Below are 17486 nucleotides of genomic sequence, written 5' to 3'. Positions count from 1 at the left end.
GCAGAGGTTTGGAAGAACTAAGTCAGGGGTAGGCAACCTCGGCTCTTTTATGTCTCATGGGCAACCATTTGTCTGAAATAGGGTTTCCTGCTTGAGTTGGGGTTGGACTAGAAGACCTCCAAAGTCCCTCCCAACTCTGTTATTCTGTTATTCCCCAGAGTAACTTCTGTTTTTATTCCCCTCCTCCTCCTCATGTGTGTTTCCTTGTGTTGCTACTTAGATGGCAGGTTCCTTGAATTTGGAACCTGACCAGTCTTTGTGATCATATTATTATTGCTGTTATAATGATTTGAAAAACCATCATTTGGATACATGTATCTGGTTTTTAGTAGTTGGCTGTAATTCTGTCCATCATCTCTAGTCACTTCTTTTTGACTTAGTTCAGGGGTAGGCAACCTCGGCTCTTTTATGACTCATGGACTTCAACTCCCAGAATTCCTGAGTCAGCTGTATTAAAATTGTAATACTGCGACTATCCCAATTCCCCAGATTCCTAAGGATTTGGTTTTCTGCAGCCTTACCATATTATATTTCCCATTCAGCTCTAAATTTCAACTGTGCTTCTAGCTGCTTAAATAGGATACAAAGGTAAGTTGCCTTCAAGCCAAGTTCAACACTGGGTGATTTCATGGACATATCTTCCATTTAATTTTCTTGGCAGTGACAGAGAAGGCAATCCCTGGCCGCCTTTTTGAAGTGCTCTTCATACTCCCAGGCTATTGCATGGCCTTTGTATTTCTTGGGGGTACCCCATCCACGTATTAACCAAACTTGACCCTGCTTCACTTCTAATACTACAAAAGATTGACCAGATGCTTACACCTGATGAGGAAGAAACAAGATGCTCCTCCTAAGACCTAAGTAATTTTCCCAGATAGAATCGGCACATTTTTAAAAGCTGTGAATTTGAGGCAGATAGACAACTTTCATTTTAGGAATGGAAAGCCTCCCCCACCATCTAAGATCAGACAGGCTGGCTGAATCTCAAAATGCATGGAGAAAAAGACATATCCAGAAACTCAGTTGTTAGGGAACCACGGTATGGGGGTGGTGCAGTTGCTGCGGTCCTGCTTCAGTGGGCTTCCCAGAGACAACTGATTCAATTCTATGGAACAGTCTAATTGTGATTTTTTTCCTTATTGGACTATCCATTCATTCCCCTGCCTTCTCTCTACCTATGGCTTTTTTCCTTCTTTTCTCTTTCAGTTCCTTCTTCTCTCCCTCCCTCCTGTTCCTACGCTCTGTTTGCCCCCATCTGTGCCCCTTCTCTCCCTTTCCCTGACAACTCAAGCAGCCATTTTGCTTTTTCTCTGACGGTCAGTGTCCTTAGATGAGTCACTCTATTTCAGGCCAGACAAATGTCCTGAGGTGATTGGGATGGTAAAATGCCTTGAGAAGAGCTTGGCGGGAAGGAGTAATGGCACAGCGAAGAGGGAATGCTTCAAAACATTTGCAAACATGGATTCAACAGTGCCAGAATGTGAGGAAGACATTTTCCTTAGGACTTCAAAAAAGGGTGGCATTTGCTCCAGATAAAGCTAGCACTACTTGCGCTGAAGGTGACTGGAGTCAGTAATGAGGCATCCTTATTTATGCCAACATTGGGCTGAGCTGCAGCAGTCTCAGTGCTGCTTAGTAGAGACCCAAGGCAATAATCCAGGACATTTAATTGCACTGTTTTCCTCTCATGTTGCAAAGACAAGCCCAGTGCCAGGGTGGGTGAGCTTTCTATTCCCTCTGCTTAAGATTCATCCAAATCCTGTTCTACCTGTCTGAGCACCAGCCCCTGTTAGGAGGGTCTTGGAGGGTGCAGTCCCTGATGTGCTCGCAAGGAACTCCACAAAACATAGGTCCCTGCCTGGGAGTCAGATTAATAGCTAGCAAAGTCCTCCATGGTTCATGTGCAAACTCTATTAGCAAGGCTAATTCCCCTTAGGCAGCAGAGGTAGACCAATGCTTCCCTACATGCCCAGATAAACTGGAGAAAATACCTTCTGAAATTTCGTGTTGCCTTAGGCTTGCTTTGCTTTGTGGCATGCCTCTTCCCCTCCTCAACTCTGGGGGGACAGGAAGCAACCCCTCCCAAATGTTCTGCATGCTGAAAATATTCAGTCACATTTCCATCCAAGTCTATCTCCATTTGCATTCTTTTCGGCATGGGAAAGAGAGGGGGGGGATGGAGGGAGGGAAAGATGGAGGGAGAGGGAGGGAGAGAGGGAGAGAGATGGACAAACAGAATCAGTCTCTTATATTTTGCTTTTGGACTGTGGAATCTGAACGTGCACTGTTCAGTACCAGAGCATGCCAATATCTGCCCTAGGGCATTCCAAAATACAGGTGTTCCTTGCTTAATGACCACTCATTCAATTCAGCAACCATTCAGACTTGCTAAGATGCTGAACTAATGATACTTACGAGTAGTCTTGGGAGTTTCAGCTGTTGCAGTATTCCTGTGGCCGTGCGATTAGGATCTGGGTGTTTGGCATCTGACTCACAATTACGTTGCTACAATGTCTCATGGTCATGTAGTGACCTTCTTTGCCAGTTTCCAACAATCAAAATCAATTGGGAGGCTGAAGGAGGCTACAAAGGGTGACCATGTCATATCCTCACTTAATGACCCTCAGTGATTTACTTAATGATGCCAACTAGGACTTCTGGAATTTCCACTGCTAAGTGGCTCAGTCATGTGGCATCACAGTTTACAACCATGTTGCTTAGTCACAGCAATTCTGATCCCCATTACAATTGTTAACTGAGGACTATTTATAAAGGAAAAGACTCCAAGCCAAAAAAAAACCTCTCTCCCCCCTTGGTATCTATTTAATTTAATTTAATTTAATTTAATAATATTTGTATACCGCCCTTCTCCCTGAGGACTCAGGGCGGTTCACAGGGCAGAATAAAATACTAAATACAAACGTTAAAAAGAGATTAAATAGTTGCCCATATTAAAACAGTTAAAATAGAATTCTAAAACACCAAGTTAAAAACTAAACCACCAAAAATAAAAAACCCCACCAATCCCCATCAGGCTAGGCCGGCTTGTACAAACAGAAAGGTCTTGAGATCGCGTTGGGGCTTGTCCAAGTTGTTTTCTTGGCAATACTACTAGGATTCCCTATTTCTTACTTTGCTTAGCTTTTTGAAGATCAACCAAAGCTAGCAACAAACTTTTATTTCTACCTTCACTAACCAGGAATAGGAGCAAATAGTGACCCGAATAAAAATATCTACATGGAGAATTAAGAAAATGGGGGCCTCCGAGGGCAGCATTTTGTGATCAATAGCAGCCAATTGGGCAACTATTTACACAATAATCCATTTCTGGGTTTCCCTCAAGCATTCTTTTTCAGTGGCTTCAGCGGGGGAAGGAATGTATTGAATTGTTAAACAACTGGGGAAATGGAACCTCTGCTTATTCACAATGTACCTCAGACTATGCTGATGAATTAACTCCAAGTCGAGATAGGTGCCCCTCCCAGAGAAGTGTCTCATTCATTTCTAGGCCAGGGGGCACCTGGGAAAGCTTGATCTCCCCTCTCTCCCTCATTCATAAAAAGGTCTAAAGGGCTACCTTTTGTCTTCCTGCCAGACTTTCTGAGATTTGCATTAGGGATTTCTGAGATCCGCACATAATACAGATCCAGTTCCCGGGAGTACACATGCAGATTCTTGCATCAATTTATTTATTTATTAGATGTTTTCATCCCTCCTCTTTATCTGATAAGTAACTCAAGGTGTTAAAAATACCCCTTCCTCCCCTTCTTTTCCCCCACAGTAGCAATCCTGTAAGGTGCATTGAGAGAGAGAGTGACTGGTCCAAAGTCACCCAGGCCACTTTCAAGCCTAAGGTGGGACTAGAACAGACCGTCTCCTGGTTCCCAGCCTGGTGTTTAGACTTCTGTGCCAATGCACGTCAGGGAATGTATGCTTCCGGTATTTGTCCACTGCTAGTATTACTAGAAACAGGACCTTACACTTGTCACGGACCTGGAAAACCTCTTACTTTTTCCTGTCATCTAGTAGTCACCCCAATTTTTTTAGCACATTTCTGGGAGCCGTAGCCCAAGAAAATCCCCAAACAAATTTGTGTCTTCACTCTATAAGGCAGACACAACGTATTTCTGTCTACCTGCCATAGACAATTTTCTGCCCTTCTTTGGCTATTTGCTGGGTGGGATGAAAGAAGTCAGGGCAGTTTACTTACCATGACTGTTTTTATTCGTCCCAGTTGCCTAGTACAACTCCAGCCAGAACGATTGATTAATAAAGTGCATTGCTCCCCTTCATCACAGGGCTCCATCCCACACCACTGTTTATTAACAATGATCTGGGCTGCCGGACACCAGCAGGGAAGTCAAAGAAGAAGGAAACATTGAAGGTGAGAAAGGGAAAGAAAAGGGAAGAAAGAAAATTAGGCACACATTTAACAGAATTATCCATAAAACATGAGACTTAAACCCTGGTCACTCGTTTTACAGTGCAAACGTCCGCTTGAGCCAAACTGAGATGTCTAGGAATTGTAGTCTGAAAACATTTGGATAACTTCAACTTTGCAGAAGCTCTCATCCTTCCAGATTAGACTCTCTGGTCCTTGCAGCAAGCTGATCACGCTCCACTTCTAGAAAGGTATGTCCTGGGATGGAGCTAGGATGGGTAGAGGGTTAAGACTGCAGGGGTTTACGATGACTCACCATGGCCAACTGGCCACGGCCAACTCACCATAGCCAACTTGTTGTGGCCAACTTGCCGTAGCCACAGGACAACTCACCATGGGACAAGAGTTACACTAATATCAAAGAAATAATGGAATAGAATCATAAAAGAAAGAATGCCAAAAGAGGGTCAAATTGAAATGTGAATGACAAAATTTAAAATATTTTTGAAATTATTTTAAATAATTAAACTAAATTGCTGAATAGTCCCGCAATGAGTTGTCCCATGGTGAATTGGATATGGAGAGTTGACCATGACAAGTTGGCTGGGGCAAGTTGGCTGTGGCAAATTGTTCCATGTCGAGGCTACAGGGTTGTGAGCACCAACTCTCCAGAACAGAATGGATTCATGTTTGAGTCTAGATCACTTGGAATTCTGCTGTGGACTTATTTTCTTTGCCATTGAGAAAAATTTTTCAAAGGAGAAGCTAAGTCTATTAGGAAACAACAGAAGCTGTGAAATGGGAGAAAGCAGTATGGAGGAGCAGTATAGGGGATTAAATGAAGAGCTACAGAACAGAGATTACATCTATGGTGCTTTCTCCTGCAACTCCTTCAAATATGAAATAACAACCACCACCTGTGGGCTCAGAATAGCCTCATGTTCACCATACATATCAAACACCTACTCACAGGCCCTGTATATTTCCTTCCCCCATCCTACATAGCAACACTAGGAAGCATGTTACTGTTGCACAACCACAGCACGTAGCAACACAAGATAACAGATTCCTGTATTCCAAAACCTTAGGAAACCTTCCTGCAAGGCCTGGAATAGAGCTTTTTCGCATCACATATTCAGGTCAGTAACACTGGCTGCCCACCAGCAGTGGGCAACTTTTGATCTCTCCAGGGCTACATCCTCCAGCAGTAAAAAGTACAAATGTAAAAAGCCGGGGAGGGGGACTATATGCCAGTGGCTGATGAAGCCAAAGCAAGCAGACTTAAAAGTGGTTGGCTAATTCTTTCACTGTTTCTTTTATCTCTGATGAGTAGAAGAGGGCAGAGTAGATGTTTTTGGTCCAAAGTCAGGGTTGCCAAAGGCTTTGGGAAATTAATCTGCAATTGACTTACTATCAAGTCAAGAGCCACACGTGGCTTTAGCAGCTCAGTTTGTTGGCTTTTGATTTAGGGCAGGGGCTGGGTCTTCAGCAATCACATGTATCACTTTAATGCTCCACAACACATTGATTCAGAAGAAGCAAAGTTCTGCTTGTTTAGGAAGGAAGGTGGAAGGAAGTGCTCTATAGCCCTGGGGATTCTCCAGGTTAGTAAGAGAGGAAATGGAGGGCACCTCAAGGGAAAGGGGACCAAACCAAGACTGCCTTTCTATCAGAAACAGAAGCCCTTCCACTCATGGAAAAGCTACAGGAAATCACAGTTCAGCTGCTCCATTCAGCTATTATGGTCATTATCATAGCACAGAATCGATACTCTCTCACATACCCACATTCACATCCACACATATTCAAGTTTTGTTTGGGCATTCAAAAATAGAGAGAATTGTGTGGGAATTACCAATAAAAGCTGCCCCTTTGTCATCACTCGCAGGAGATTGACCTGATGGAAGATTTTCACAGATAAAACAGAGAGATCTGCAGGGAGAAACCTTTATGGATGTGCTGTTTACACACAAAACCCCTAATTCTTACTCATGTGGGACATACAGAGATTCCTTGTTCCACCAACCCTAGATATTAAGAGGGAACGACATCATTGGAGAGACATTCATGAGGGTGGAGGCTTCTCTTCCGAACACCTTGGTAATATTTCAAAGGACAGGAATCCCCCTTCAGATGAACACCAACGGCTAAACAGGCATCATTAAACTATCTACAGTGATAGACTCATCAAAAAGAAGTTCTGGTGTATCTCCTCAGTGGGAGAGAGAGGTCTTGCAGCAAGAATGTAAAGCAGCTCTGCATCAGGCAAAAATCTCAGGAACGAACATGCCAGTTGGTTTTCTTGAACTGCAATGTAATTCCAGGAAACATCTGTACTTTTTTGCATGCACTTAGTCTGGGCGTTTGCTGTTAAATCTCGTTAAACATTGCCTGACTTCTTTTTTTAATAGAATGATCTAATAACACAAACAGAAAACTGTCTCTGCCAACACCAATTTGTCTATTGTTGGACAAATAGTAACAGTGTTATAAATGATTAAGGGCAATCTTTTAGTTCCAAACATGTCCCAACACTGGCAAAGGAGGAGCTTTTATAGGTCCACTTTAGTAAGTGCCTTGATTGAATCCAAAGGCAGGGTACCAACTGCTTCAAAAAGTCACAGAAGACAAATGCCTCATCTCTTGTGTTGATTAGTGATGGCAAAGCAATCCCCCACCCACTTTTTTGTTTGTTTGTTTCCCCCCCCCCTGAGTTACACTAGCAAAACTCAATTAATTTGCTAAACTTTTAATTTCTGGGAATGCCCCTAGCTGTAGCTCACAATGCAGCCTCCAGAATGGAAAAGCCATCACTGATGCTATTAGGTTGCTCTCAGAGACTTCACGAGTGCCTGCAATGTTTCTCAGCCATTTGTATGAAATTGCTGGTCCTCATTGGCCAGATTGATGGACCTTTGGGGCAATCAAACAAGAGTGAAGGCAGCCTTGCTTTCTTACCATCTACACAGGCAGGTTTTGCTTTTGTTGTTCCAGCAACTTGTCCTCTTCGACAGGCACACCGTGCTGTCTGTCGGGCAATCATCCTTTTGGGATGGCTCATATCTCTATCCAGGGCTGTGATCTCACATGTCCCCACCTCCAGCTCCTTTCCTATGGGAAGACATTGGGATAGAAGACAGATTTAATCCTCACACACACAAAAAAACAGGAAAATAATGCAGCCTATTTACCAGAAAAGGAAGTCAGGATCTTGGACCCTAAGCTAAAGATAGTCCCTGTAGTGGCAACGGGTCTGATTTATACAGATGCCTCAGAAAAAGATGGCAAGCCATCAATTCAATTGAGTAGAAACACAGTTTTTTTAATCTAACGGATGGGAGTCCAACAAAATCAGTCTTGCCGATATGATGAGGAAGTACACTTAGGCAAAACTGTACCAAGATCTTCTATGTAACTTCTACTAAATGAGGACATTATGTATATTCATATTAATTTGTAGAACACACATAGGCCTATTCCACAAATGTAGCCCCTTCTCATGTAACACGTTGGTATCCAGGTATTCCTATGGATAACTCTTGCAATATTACCAACCAAATTGCTGTGCTGTATTTTTTTTATTGGCTGGGAGGATATGATTACTTCTAAGCTGCTGGGGCTTTGTATGCTCCCACACTGAAAACATGAGGCCATTCAAGCTTGGTTTGCTGGCAAACCTGATAAAACTCTCCAACCTAGCCAAACAAGAGGAAATTCCAAAGACATTAATCTGCACTACAATGTTATGATTCATGCTGCAAGCTTTATTTATTTATATATTACAACAGGGGTCTTCAAACTTGGCCCTTTTATGACTCATGGACTTAAACTCCCATAATTACTCAGCCAGGCATGCTGACTGAGGAATTATTTCATTTATTTATTTATTTATTTATTTATTTATTTATTTATTTATTTATTTATTTATTTATTTTAATTAATTCCATTTATATCCCGCCCTTCTCCGAAGACTCAGGGCGGCTTACAAGCTTAGCAGTAGCCTTCATTCTATGTATATGCCTGCTTATTAGGGCTTTCACACACCCCCAAGCGGCATTATTACAAAGTCAGCTTATTGCCTCCAACAATCTGGGTCCTCATTTTACCTACCTCGGAAGGATGGAAGGCTGAGTCAACCTTGAGCCTGGTGGGATGCGAACCTGCACTAATTGCAGGCAGCTGGTGTTACTTAAGGAGACATTAGCCCACTGCTCCACCAAGAATTGGGAGTTGAAGTCCACGAGTCATAAAAGGGCCAAGTTTGAAGGCCCCTGTATTACTACCATGTCTTTGGTCTTCCTTTACAAGGCCAAGACAGCATAAATACTTCTCTTCCAATTTTATCCTTGTTAAAAAAAAGTTTAGGTCCGTGGTGGCGAACTTATGGCACAGGTGCCAAAGGCGGCACACAGAGCCCTCTCTGTGGGCACGCGCGCCATCGCCCCAGTCCTAGGCTTTCAGCTGGGTTTTATAAAACCTTTTCGCTTTAGGCCTCTGCCGCTGTGTGCAAAAAAAAAAGAGGTTCAATCAATTTCAACTTCTTGCGGGGGGAAAAAAGATCTCGCAAAGTTGGAATTGATTATTGAACTTTTTAGTCCCACCCAGTCTGCCGTTACCACCGCTGCCACGCCCACCCAATAGGCCATGCCCATTCAAAGGGCCATGACCCAGCATCCGACGATACATAAGTGGGTTTTGGGTTGCAGTTTGGGCACTCGGTCTCTAAAAGGTTCGCTATCACTGGTTTAGGTGATAGTTGCCATACAAGAATTTAAGCATTTCACTCTCAGTTTAATACCCTAACTATTACATCATCTTTTGACATGACTGAAAATACTGAAGCATTTTCCACCTCTTGTCTTAGAGCCATAAAGATTGAATTTTAAAGAAACATCAGTTTACCATCATTGCACGATCCACATTCTGGTTGCTAAAACTCTGCTGCAACTTGACTGTAAAAATTCAGCATTCACAAATCCAAGTTCACTATACCAAAACCAAACATTTTGCACCTTAGTGTGATATGAGAAACAGAATAGATTTTCAATTAGAGAACCACTTTCAGCCATAATGACCATGTTTCTTTCTTTCCTTTCCTTTCTCCCATCCAAGGAAGTTCATGATAGGACTAGGCAATGGCAAAGCTTCCTTGTCTTAATTTTCCCATATTGATTTCCTACTTGTAGAATAGGTTGGCCAGGTATATTCTAAACTATACTTCTATACTATTGACTCCCTAGACCTGCCTGAATTAAAAAAAAGGGGGGGGAAAGAAATCATATGGATTTGTTCAATAACTTCAGACATCCTTGCTCACTTGTTTATTATTAACTGCTGTTTAGGCACAAAGACTTGAGATCTCCTCCCTGCAAAGGCTATACAATTTGACTACTAATTTATTCTGGACTATAACTTTTTTTTGGTAATCTGTCTGAATTCCTGCCATATTTTGGCCTGCTCTAAATATAAAATACTTGAAATACATGCTTACTGTATTTATAACCTACCCTTTTAAATAGGTTCAACCGCTTATCTGTTTCCTTACTTCCTTATTTAGGTGAGTAGAACTAGTGTCTCATTTCTTCACTTCTTCTTCTTCAATGGCATTTATGTAATGAAAACATACAAGATCACTTCGATTTATACAGGCAGATATGGCAGCCTTTTCCTATATATATATATTGAATTGTATAATATGTATATTCAATCTCTGGCTTGCTCACTCTCCTAGAGCGAGTTATTTGTTATCTGAATAAGTAGATCAGAGAGGCTAAGACATTTCTATTAGAACTACATTTGCTGGGTGTGATTTACTGTGCTATCTCTTCTTTTGCTATTTTTCTTGCATGTGATGACTTAGGTCCTTATCCTCTCCAACTGTTCAGTGCTACTGGTGTCATAAAGGAATATATTCATCATCTCTTGGGCTTTCAGTAACTCATGCAACAAGGATCCATACCCTTCAGCATCAGCCTGTTGAACTGCCTGTCTGGGTTATTCTTGTGAGGGAATTCCTGTGATCCAGTTTGGTGAAAAGAACGAGGGGATGGATATGTGTTGAACCTCAACTGCACGTAATTGTGCAGTGGAGCCTGTGCTCAGTAACTATAGCCCATCAGACCCTAGTGCTCTTCTAGCAGAATCCTTCAAAAACCTGGTTTTAAATGGCTATATGTGAAGGGTGAATTGGATTTGGCTGCTATCTTCTAACTTGCAGGCAATTTTCTATCTGAAGTTTAGGTACGTGGCCATTTAGGTCAGGAGACAGGAATCTTTTAAGGGCAAAGCAATGTGTTGGGAGCTATACAGCTAGAGGAATGTTCAATTCCGGAGGACAGCAGTGTGTGAGGCTATGAACTTCACCCTCAACATCCTCATACATTTTCTCTCGTGTGTAAATTATTTCCCATGCTGTGCACAACAGGTAAGGGCATCCATGCAATGCTGGCTTTAAGAAACCATAGCTAGTAAATAGTGGACTCTGTTTTCAATATTCCTAAAAATACTGAAAAGAAAAAATATGTTCTTCTCTGTGTTTTTATTTTTTTAAAAAAAATCTATCCAGCTGTTTATTTCTGGGCTGTGTACTCAAATACTCAGTTGAGTGTTGTTTTTTAATACTATTTTCTACAATGCTTGTGCCAACACTTCAAAGAACACCAAAGGCCACGTAACAGTACCTTAAGAAAAATGCATCTGTGATTACACCTTTCTACCTATTCCTTGTCTAGAAGTAGGTATTATAGAAGCTATGTACCCTTTGAAGCAATTCAGAAAGCAGAGGGGGGATGAAGGGCAAATCAAAATGAACACAGAATGAAGAACTGAGAACAAATGGAAAAATTTTTGAAAAATATTGATTAAAATAGATGTTTCCATTACTTTAATTGACTATTTAAAGAATGAACAAATTCATTAAGGGATGACCACCAGATTGGGGCTGTAACAATCAGGATGACCTCTAGAAGGCAGCAAAGAGATACATTGAGCTGTAACTCTTTCCTGCCATCATCTGGATATTTGCAGCAAAGTTACAGTAGTCCCAAACCACATCATACAAACCCCATTTAGAAAGATCTTCCACCACCTGATATCCTTCAGAAGCGTTGGTCTACAATGTCTACCATCCTTATACTATTTTTTTTAAATGATGGGAGCTATAGCTCGATATTATTGAGAAAGTACTGTATCAGATTGGAACAGGTAGACTTAAAGATTAACAGTTCCTATAAATGTGAGATGGTACAAAATGTAAGTAAAATCAAATCACTGGATAATTAGCAAATGTTTTTCATTTGCAATTATTCAATGAACAGAAACTCCAACAGAGTCAGTTTGGTGTAGTGGTTAAGACACTGAGATTGGGAATTCTCCTCCCACTTTAGGCCCCAAACTGGGTAACTTTTTCTCAACCCCAGGTAGGCTATAGCAAACCTTTTCCAAAATCTTGCCATGAAAACTGCAAGAACTTTTCCAGGTAGTCACCAGGAGTCAACCCTGACTTGAAGGCACAGACATACCCAAACCTGTTATCCCTAAATGAATAGTTATAGCCTTTCAGATGCTGACTTGTATCCCAGTGTGTGGCTCGTGGAGGCCAGAGGATCTCAGCCTCTGCCTGCCTGCTGAACTATCATTTTGCAATTTGCTTGGCCTCTCCAATATTATGCTCCTGGCTCTGGATGGTCTATGCCCCAAGATACTAGTAAAAAAATAAAGCATATCCTACAAAACTGAAGTCTTTCCTCTGCTGCGTCTGAACTAATCAAGCCAGAGCCCTGGAACAAACTAGATGCTTCTTCTGAGCCCAACTTGTATAATTCCAAGGATAATTTGTTTCTCATTTAGAACAGACATTAAAATTTTGCATGTCTGCAGTTCATATTCTCCTACCTGCAGAGTCATAAAGGGTTCCCACAAGTAGTTAGTTGTTTCGGTCTCGGAATGCCCCACAAATCTAATAAAAGGAGTAACAGCAGTGGTCCTCTTTGCAAAGGCTAAAGAAGGGAGGGATATGTTTTCTGACAAATAATATTTTTTGATTTCTATCATTTTTCTGTTCTCTGCTAGGATTTGTTTTTTGGTAAGTCTCTTCTTTTACCAAACCTCTCTCCCCATTTCTCAAATTATCAAGGTAATCAACAGCTTCCAATACTTGAGGATCTCTTTCACCTGATGAATTTTGCATTAATGTGGCTAATTCTCATCATAATTATCTCTGGAACAATCATGATACCTTTTAAGTATATTGGCAAAAGCAGACAGTCAAATACAGTTTTGGACCTGTATATATTTCACAGATTTAATTCAAATATTTCCTCTCCGTGTTTGCATAATTTCTACTTTTGCTTAATAGTCAAAGCTTAATTTATAAATTATGTGATTATATTACATTAACATGAAATATCTACATAGGTTGTTATCTAGAACAAAAGTACCAGGGTTTTTTATATATATACAGTATAAATGTATGTACATTTCACATTTTAACTAGAGTCTAAATCTGAATTCCGTGTACATTTCTTAGTGCAATTAAAGTAAACTTAAGATTTTATTTAAAAAGTCTGCCAGATTTCAAACTCTGACCTTATTCAAACTGATAAAAATGATGGATGATTGCCACTGTGGTTATAGTCAAGGTGAAATACAAAAAGGTATTACATTTAACTGGACAAAACGTTATAGTTTAAAAGAAAGCTGATCAGAACTCCTGCAGCAGAGAAGGAATTGGAACCAACAAGGTGGAGAATTTCTGTGGAATCTTAATGGCTAAATCAGCTTTTAATTAAGCAAACCTAGAGGCCAAACCATAACAAAGTTACTCATTAAGATGCTACAGTATTATAATAAATGTGTTATGATCTTTAGAATACTACAAGGCTGTCTGTGGCTAAAATTTCATCTCTATTAGTAAAAAAAGGCTAAGTTAAAAAAAATTAACAGCATCATACCTGCTATGCTCAAATTATTAAGCTTTTCTTAAGCAACCAGCATTAGTATATCTCATATTCATTATCTATATATCCATGAGACAGTAAATGTCACAGATTTAAAATGTTTGGTTTTGCAGAGTGGGCTATATTGTTACTGAACAAGCTTTAGTATAGCATTGACTTTTCCCTGCCACGAAACTGTAACAATGAAGTTCAAGTAATTTGCACCTTGGCTGCTTTGTAGATTGCCCAGTGCAGGAAGCTATACAGGAAACAGCCTCGTGACTTACAAGTGATTTAAGGTTCTGGCAAGGTGGCAAGGGAATTGGCACTGTCTTGAATCTTGCACGCCTGAGGCTAGCTTTGAAATAACTATGGTTTGATTGGATAGGCTCTCATCATTTGAATCATTGCATAAATATTTAGCTACAGTTGTTAAATTGCGATATAATTAATGGATCAACATGGATTTTGCAAACCTACTGCATCCTTGTTTTACAAGAGGCCCCTGTTTCTGGGCTCTCAATGGGGCGTTTATGCTGACAGTGATCTTTATAGGTTTCTGGTGAAGTAAACATCAGCTCACAATTTCTTCTGCAGTTGCTGGGCTGGCAGGACTGTTACACAGTATAGAGCTGGGGGGAAGAAAGAGGGAAACCCAGGAACAAATCAGTTGCTTAACAGGGCTTGTGCTTGCTGCCCAATAGGTTTTCTTCTTCTTCTCTCTGCCCTCTCATACATACATATAAGAAATAAAACATAGAAACGCCAGTTACTGTCACATTCCTAACTTGTTCTGATTATCTGCTCCTTTCCCCATAATGTCATATGCTAGAAATTCTCTGCATCCAGTCACTAGACCAGGGGTAGGCAACCTTGGCTCTTTGATGACTCATGGACTTCAACTCCCAGAATTCCTGAGCCAGCTGGCTCAGGAATTCTGGGAGTTGAAGTCCATGAGTCATCAAAGAGCCAAGGTTGCCTACCCCTGCACAAGACAAAGGATAGATCAGAGGACTGAATGTTTTATACGGGCTTTCTCCAACTCAGTAACCTTCAATTCTGGCCATTTCTACTTGGAGTCAATGAATCTTACTGTTAAAGAACAACTGGAGGACACCATGTTAGGATGGAAGTATGTCAGTGTGTTTATAAAGAGTTTGTCAGAGAACAAAAATGCCTTCTCCACATATTAATGGGATACATGGGTGCACTTGGGTATTTTAAACTTGACAATTTAAACATAAAAGTAAACCCTTTGTTTATTTCACCCTTCCCCAATCTGCCTCTCCTGGATGGGTTGAGACTTCAAGGGCCAAATATTCCAGCCAGATCGTGCTGGCTAAGAATTCTGGGAAGTATAGTCTTAAGACATCCAGAAGGCCAGGTTAGAAAAGACTGGACTACTCTACTGTGAAACAGAAATTAAATTTATAATATTGAGTCTCATATTAAATCTCATAAACTGACTTGGAGGGAGTTATATATATGCACTCTAGTAACAAATTGAGATATTGATAAAATTGTATTTCAAACTTACCATTTCAAACTAATAACCAGAATCAGACCCTTACCTTGGAATGTAAGCAACTACCTTTATATCAGCTTAGACCATTGTTCATCACATGAACAATTTCTGATATTAATTAACAGCAGTTTGCCAGGCACAGATGTTTCCCCATTATTTGATCCAAGCCTACTTTGATCCTACAATTGAAACATCCAAGGTGGGATTCATGGCTTAACAGGTAGCAGGACCTGGAATCACAGAACCTTACATCACAGTTTTTAACTGCACAGAAATGTCTCTTGGCAAAAATAAAAATAAAAATAAATACCATGGTTCAGGTCATGCTAAATGTGAAGCAGAAAGAAAGTAGGAGGAGCCAAGAAGAGAAATTGGCAACTCTTTAAGCCAAACAATGAGAAAGCCATTTAGACCACAAGTCTGCAACCCGTGGCTCCGGAGCCGCATGCGGCTCTTTCAGCCGTCTCCTGCGGCTCCCAGTCCTCTGCCATGTGCAGTCCCCCCCAAAAAAAAGTGGGACTAAAAAAGTTCAACCAATCAATTCAAATATGCAGGGTAGGTGCATATCTCGCCTTGGCTCCACTCTTCTAACCCTGTTCTGCGCATGCGCGCATGTACGCGCATGTGCACACATTTTTTGTGGCTCCCAGTTTTTCCTTTTGTGAGGGAACCGGTTCCGAGTGGCTCTTTCACTGTTTCAGGTTGCTGACCCCTGGACTAGACAGAGATGATTTTTTTTTTTTTGCTCATGTCTGCCTGTCTGCTATGGAAGTAAAGCCTGCCCTAATTTTTAACATTTCTAATTTGCAGATTCTCAAACTCATTGGTCACTTGTTCCTTAGATATATCCGGTCCACATCGCCCACAAACCAACGCTGTTCGCACTACAACCTTTCCATAGACAGAGCCTAGCTCAAGCATAAGCAAGCTCTGTGAGGATAACCTTTATTTCTGTGAGAGCCTTAGCATCAAGAGATTCGAACTGTAAAGTTTGTCTAAATGTCAAGGGATTCAAAAGAGCTGAAGAGAAACCCATCCTTTATATTTCTACAGCATCGTACACATAAATATGATAGCCAGAAATGTTGTAAGCAGTGAAACCACCGTGAATTCACTGCAAAAATGGTGGCAGGAAAATCAGTCTGATTCGGGGAAAATGCAAATCCGCAAGTCTAGATTAGACATGCCTCATCTTGGCCTTCAATCATAGGAGCTTTCCCCTTCCTTGCTCCTTGAATTCTCTCTTCTTCTCTGAAAGTTTCCCTTTGTATGATTGTGTATTTGATTGAGCTATTTTTGGTTTTTCAAAGCTAGAAGAGTCATTTTTACCTCTCCCTTGCTTAGTGCTCCTTCAAGTCCAAAGCCTTTCCAGACCTAAAATCTATGTTCTTTAAATCTTCTGCCAGGCCACAGATAGGCTGAGTCCATGAGTGTTTAGTTGAAAGCCCCAATAGCCACATATCTACTGTCATCATTCTCTTTATCCCGATACCAATATGAAAAACCTGTGGGAAATAAAATAATTTATTTTCCTTCGAAATTTAAATTGTAAAATGGCCCAGCAAAATGGCCTGGGATCAGCTGGAGGTGAAGTCAGCAGACCCTCGCTCCTTGACTCCCTAAAACAAACTTTGAATGCAATGGAATCTCATTGGCCAAAGCAACCTGTGCAGTTTTCTGAAGTTGGGCAGATTGCTTTGGCTCATCTTAGAATCTGTATTTTTGATTTGATTTGGTGAACATGGGGTCTTAATGGTTGCCCCAGCTGTTCACCTTAGATAGTCCTAATGTCATTGTGCCAAAGTGTTAACATTGTAGCTAGTTTGTACGGGCTGAATTTTATTTTCTATCCTTCTTTACTTCTGCTGCCTTGGTAAAAATATCATATCCCTGACATTTTGCCTGGGGTGGGAGCTAAATACGACTCCTGTCTTCTCAGAGTCAAGTACTGTTGATATTAAATAAACACAGTGCCTTTGTAAAAGTAGAGGATGGGGATGGGATGATCTTTGGCCCCAAGAAAGAGAGCAGATCCATAAAATCCATAGCCATATATGATCTTCGGGTCTCACTCTCGGTTTTTAAATATACAAGGCCCCAATATATAGATTCATTAGTTAGACTTTAAGGGTGCCTATCCTCTGGCAGGCAAACTGTGACCAGGGAAGGGAGAGTTTGTTCCATTATAATATCCTGGACTCAACCTGGGCAATTCCAAGTACAGCTCTCTGTGCAGGCCTTGGAGGGAAAACAGGTGGAAAGCTCATTTCCGCAAGACAGAATCATTACAGGTGCTGAGTGAAACAGCTCTGAACTCACCTTCCTTGGGCAGATGGCAGTAAAAGAGCCAGAAGAAGAGGAGACAGCCAAGTATAGCACTTATCCTAGTAGACAGTTCTCTCCAACCGGCCAGCATTCTTATAGCCGTTTTTCCAGATGGGCCACCAGCAGGGGCCAACGAAAGATGCGCCCCACTACTAAGTTCAGGCTTTTTCTAAATCCAGCTATGAGGGGACGTCTGTCTGGCACAGAGCAGATTCTGCTGTGACTGGAGCACAGCTGCATTCCCTTTCTGGCAGAGCAAAGCCGTAGGTAGCAGCATGAGGCTTTTCAGGAGAGAATGTGCAGGTCCAACTGCAACTTC

The 17486-nt window shown here is 41.2% G+C and overlaps 1 protein-coding gene across 1 annotated transcript in view; it reads right to left on the bottom strand.

Moving 5' to 3' along the window:
• LOC310638852 (chemokine-like protein TAFA-5) overlaps window positions 1-17258 on the bottom strand; it is a gene marked incomplete at both ends in the record, with an annotated part of 32203 nt that extends 14945 nt beyond the window's left edge. The window contains 3 exons of the mRNA XM_083360213.1: window positions 4211-4338; window positions 7340-7492; window positions 17162-17258. Coding sequence (XP_083216339.1) covers window positions 4211-4338; window positions 7340-7492; window positions 17162-17258 — 378 coding nt within the window. The remainder of the gene's footprint in view (window positions 1-4210; window positions 4339-7339; window positions 7493-17161) is intronic.
• Window positions 17259-17486: the final 228 nt, after the last annotated feature.

This window comes from Vipera ursinii (assembly GCF_947247035.1).
Source record: "Vipera ursinii genome assembly, chromosome: 3".
Lineage (NCBI taxonomy): Eukaryota > Metazoa > Chordata > Lepidosauria > Squamata > Viperidae > Vipera > Vipera ursinii.
The sequence above is the reverse complement of the archived record's forward strand: the minus strand, read 5'-3'. Positions and strand labels throughout refer to the sequence as shown.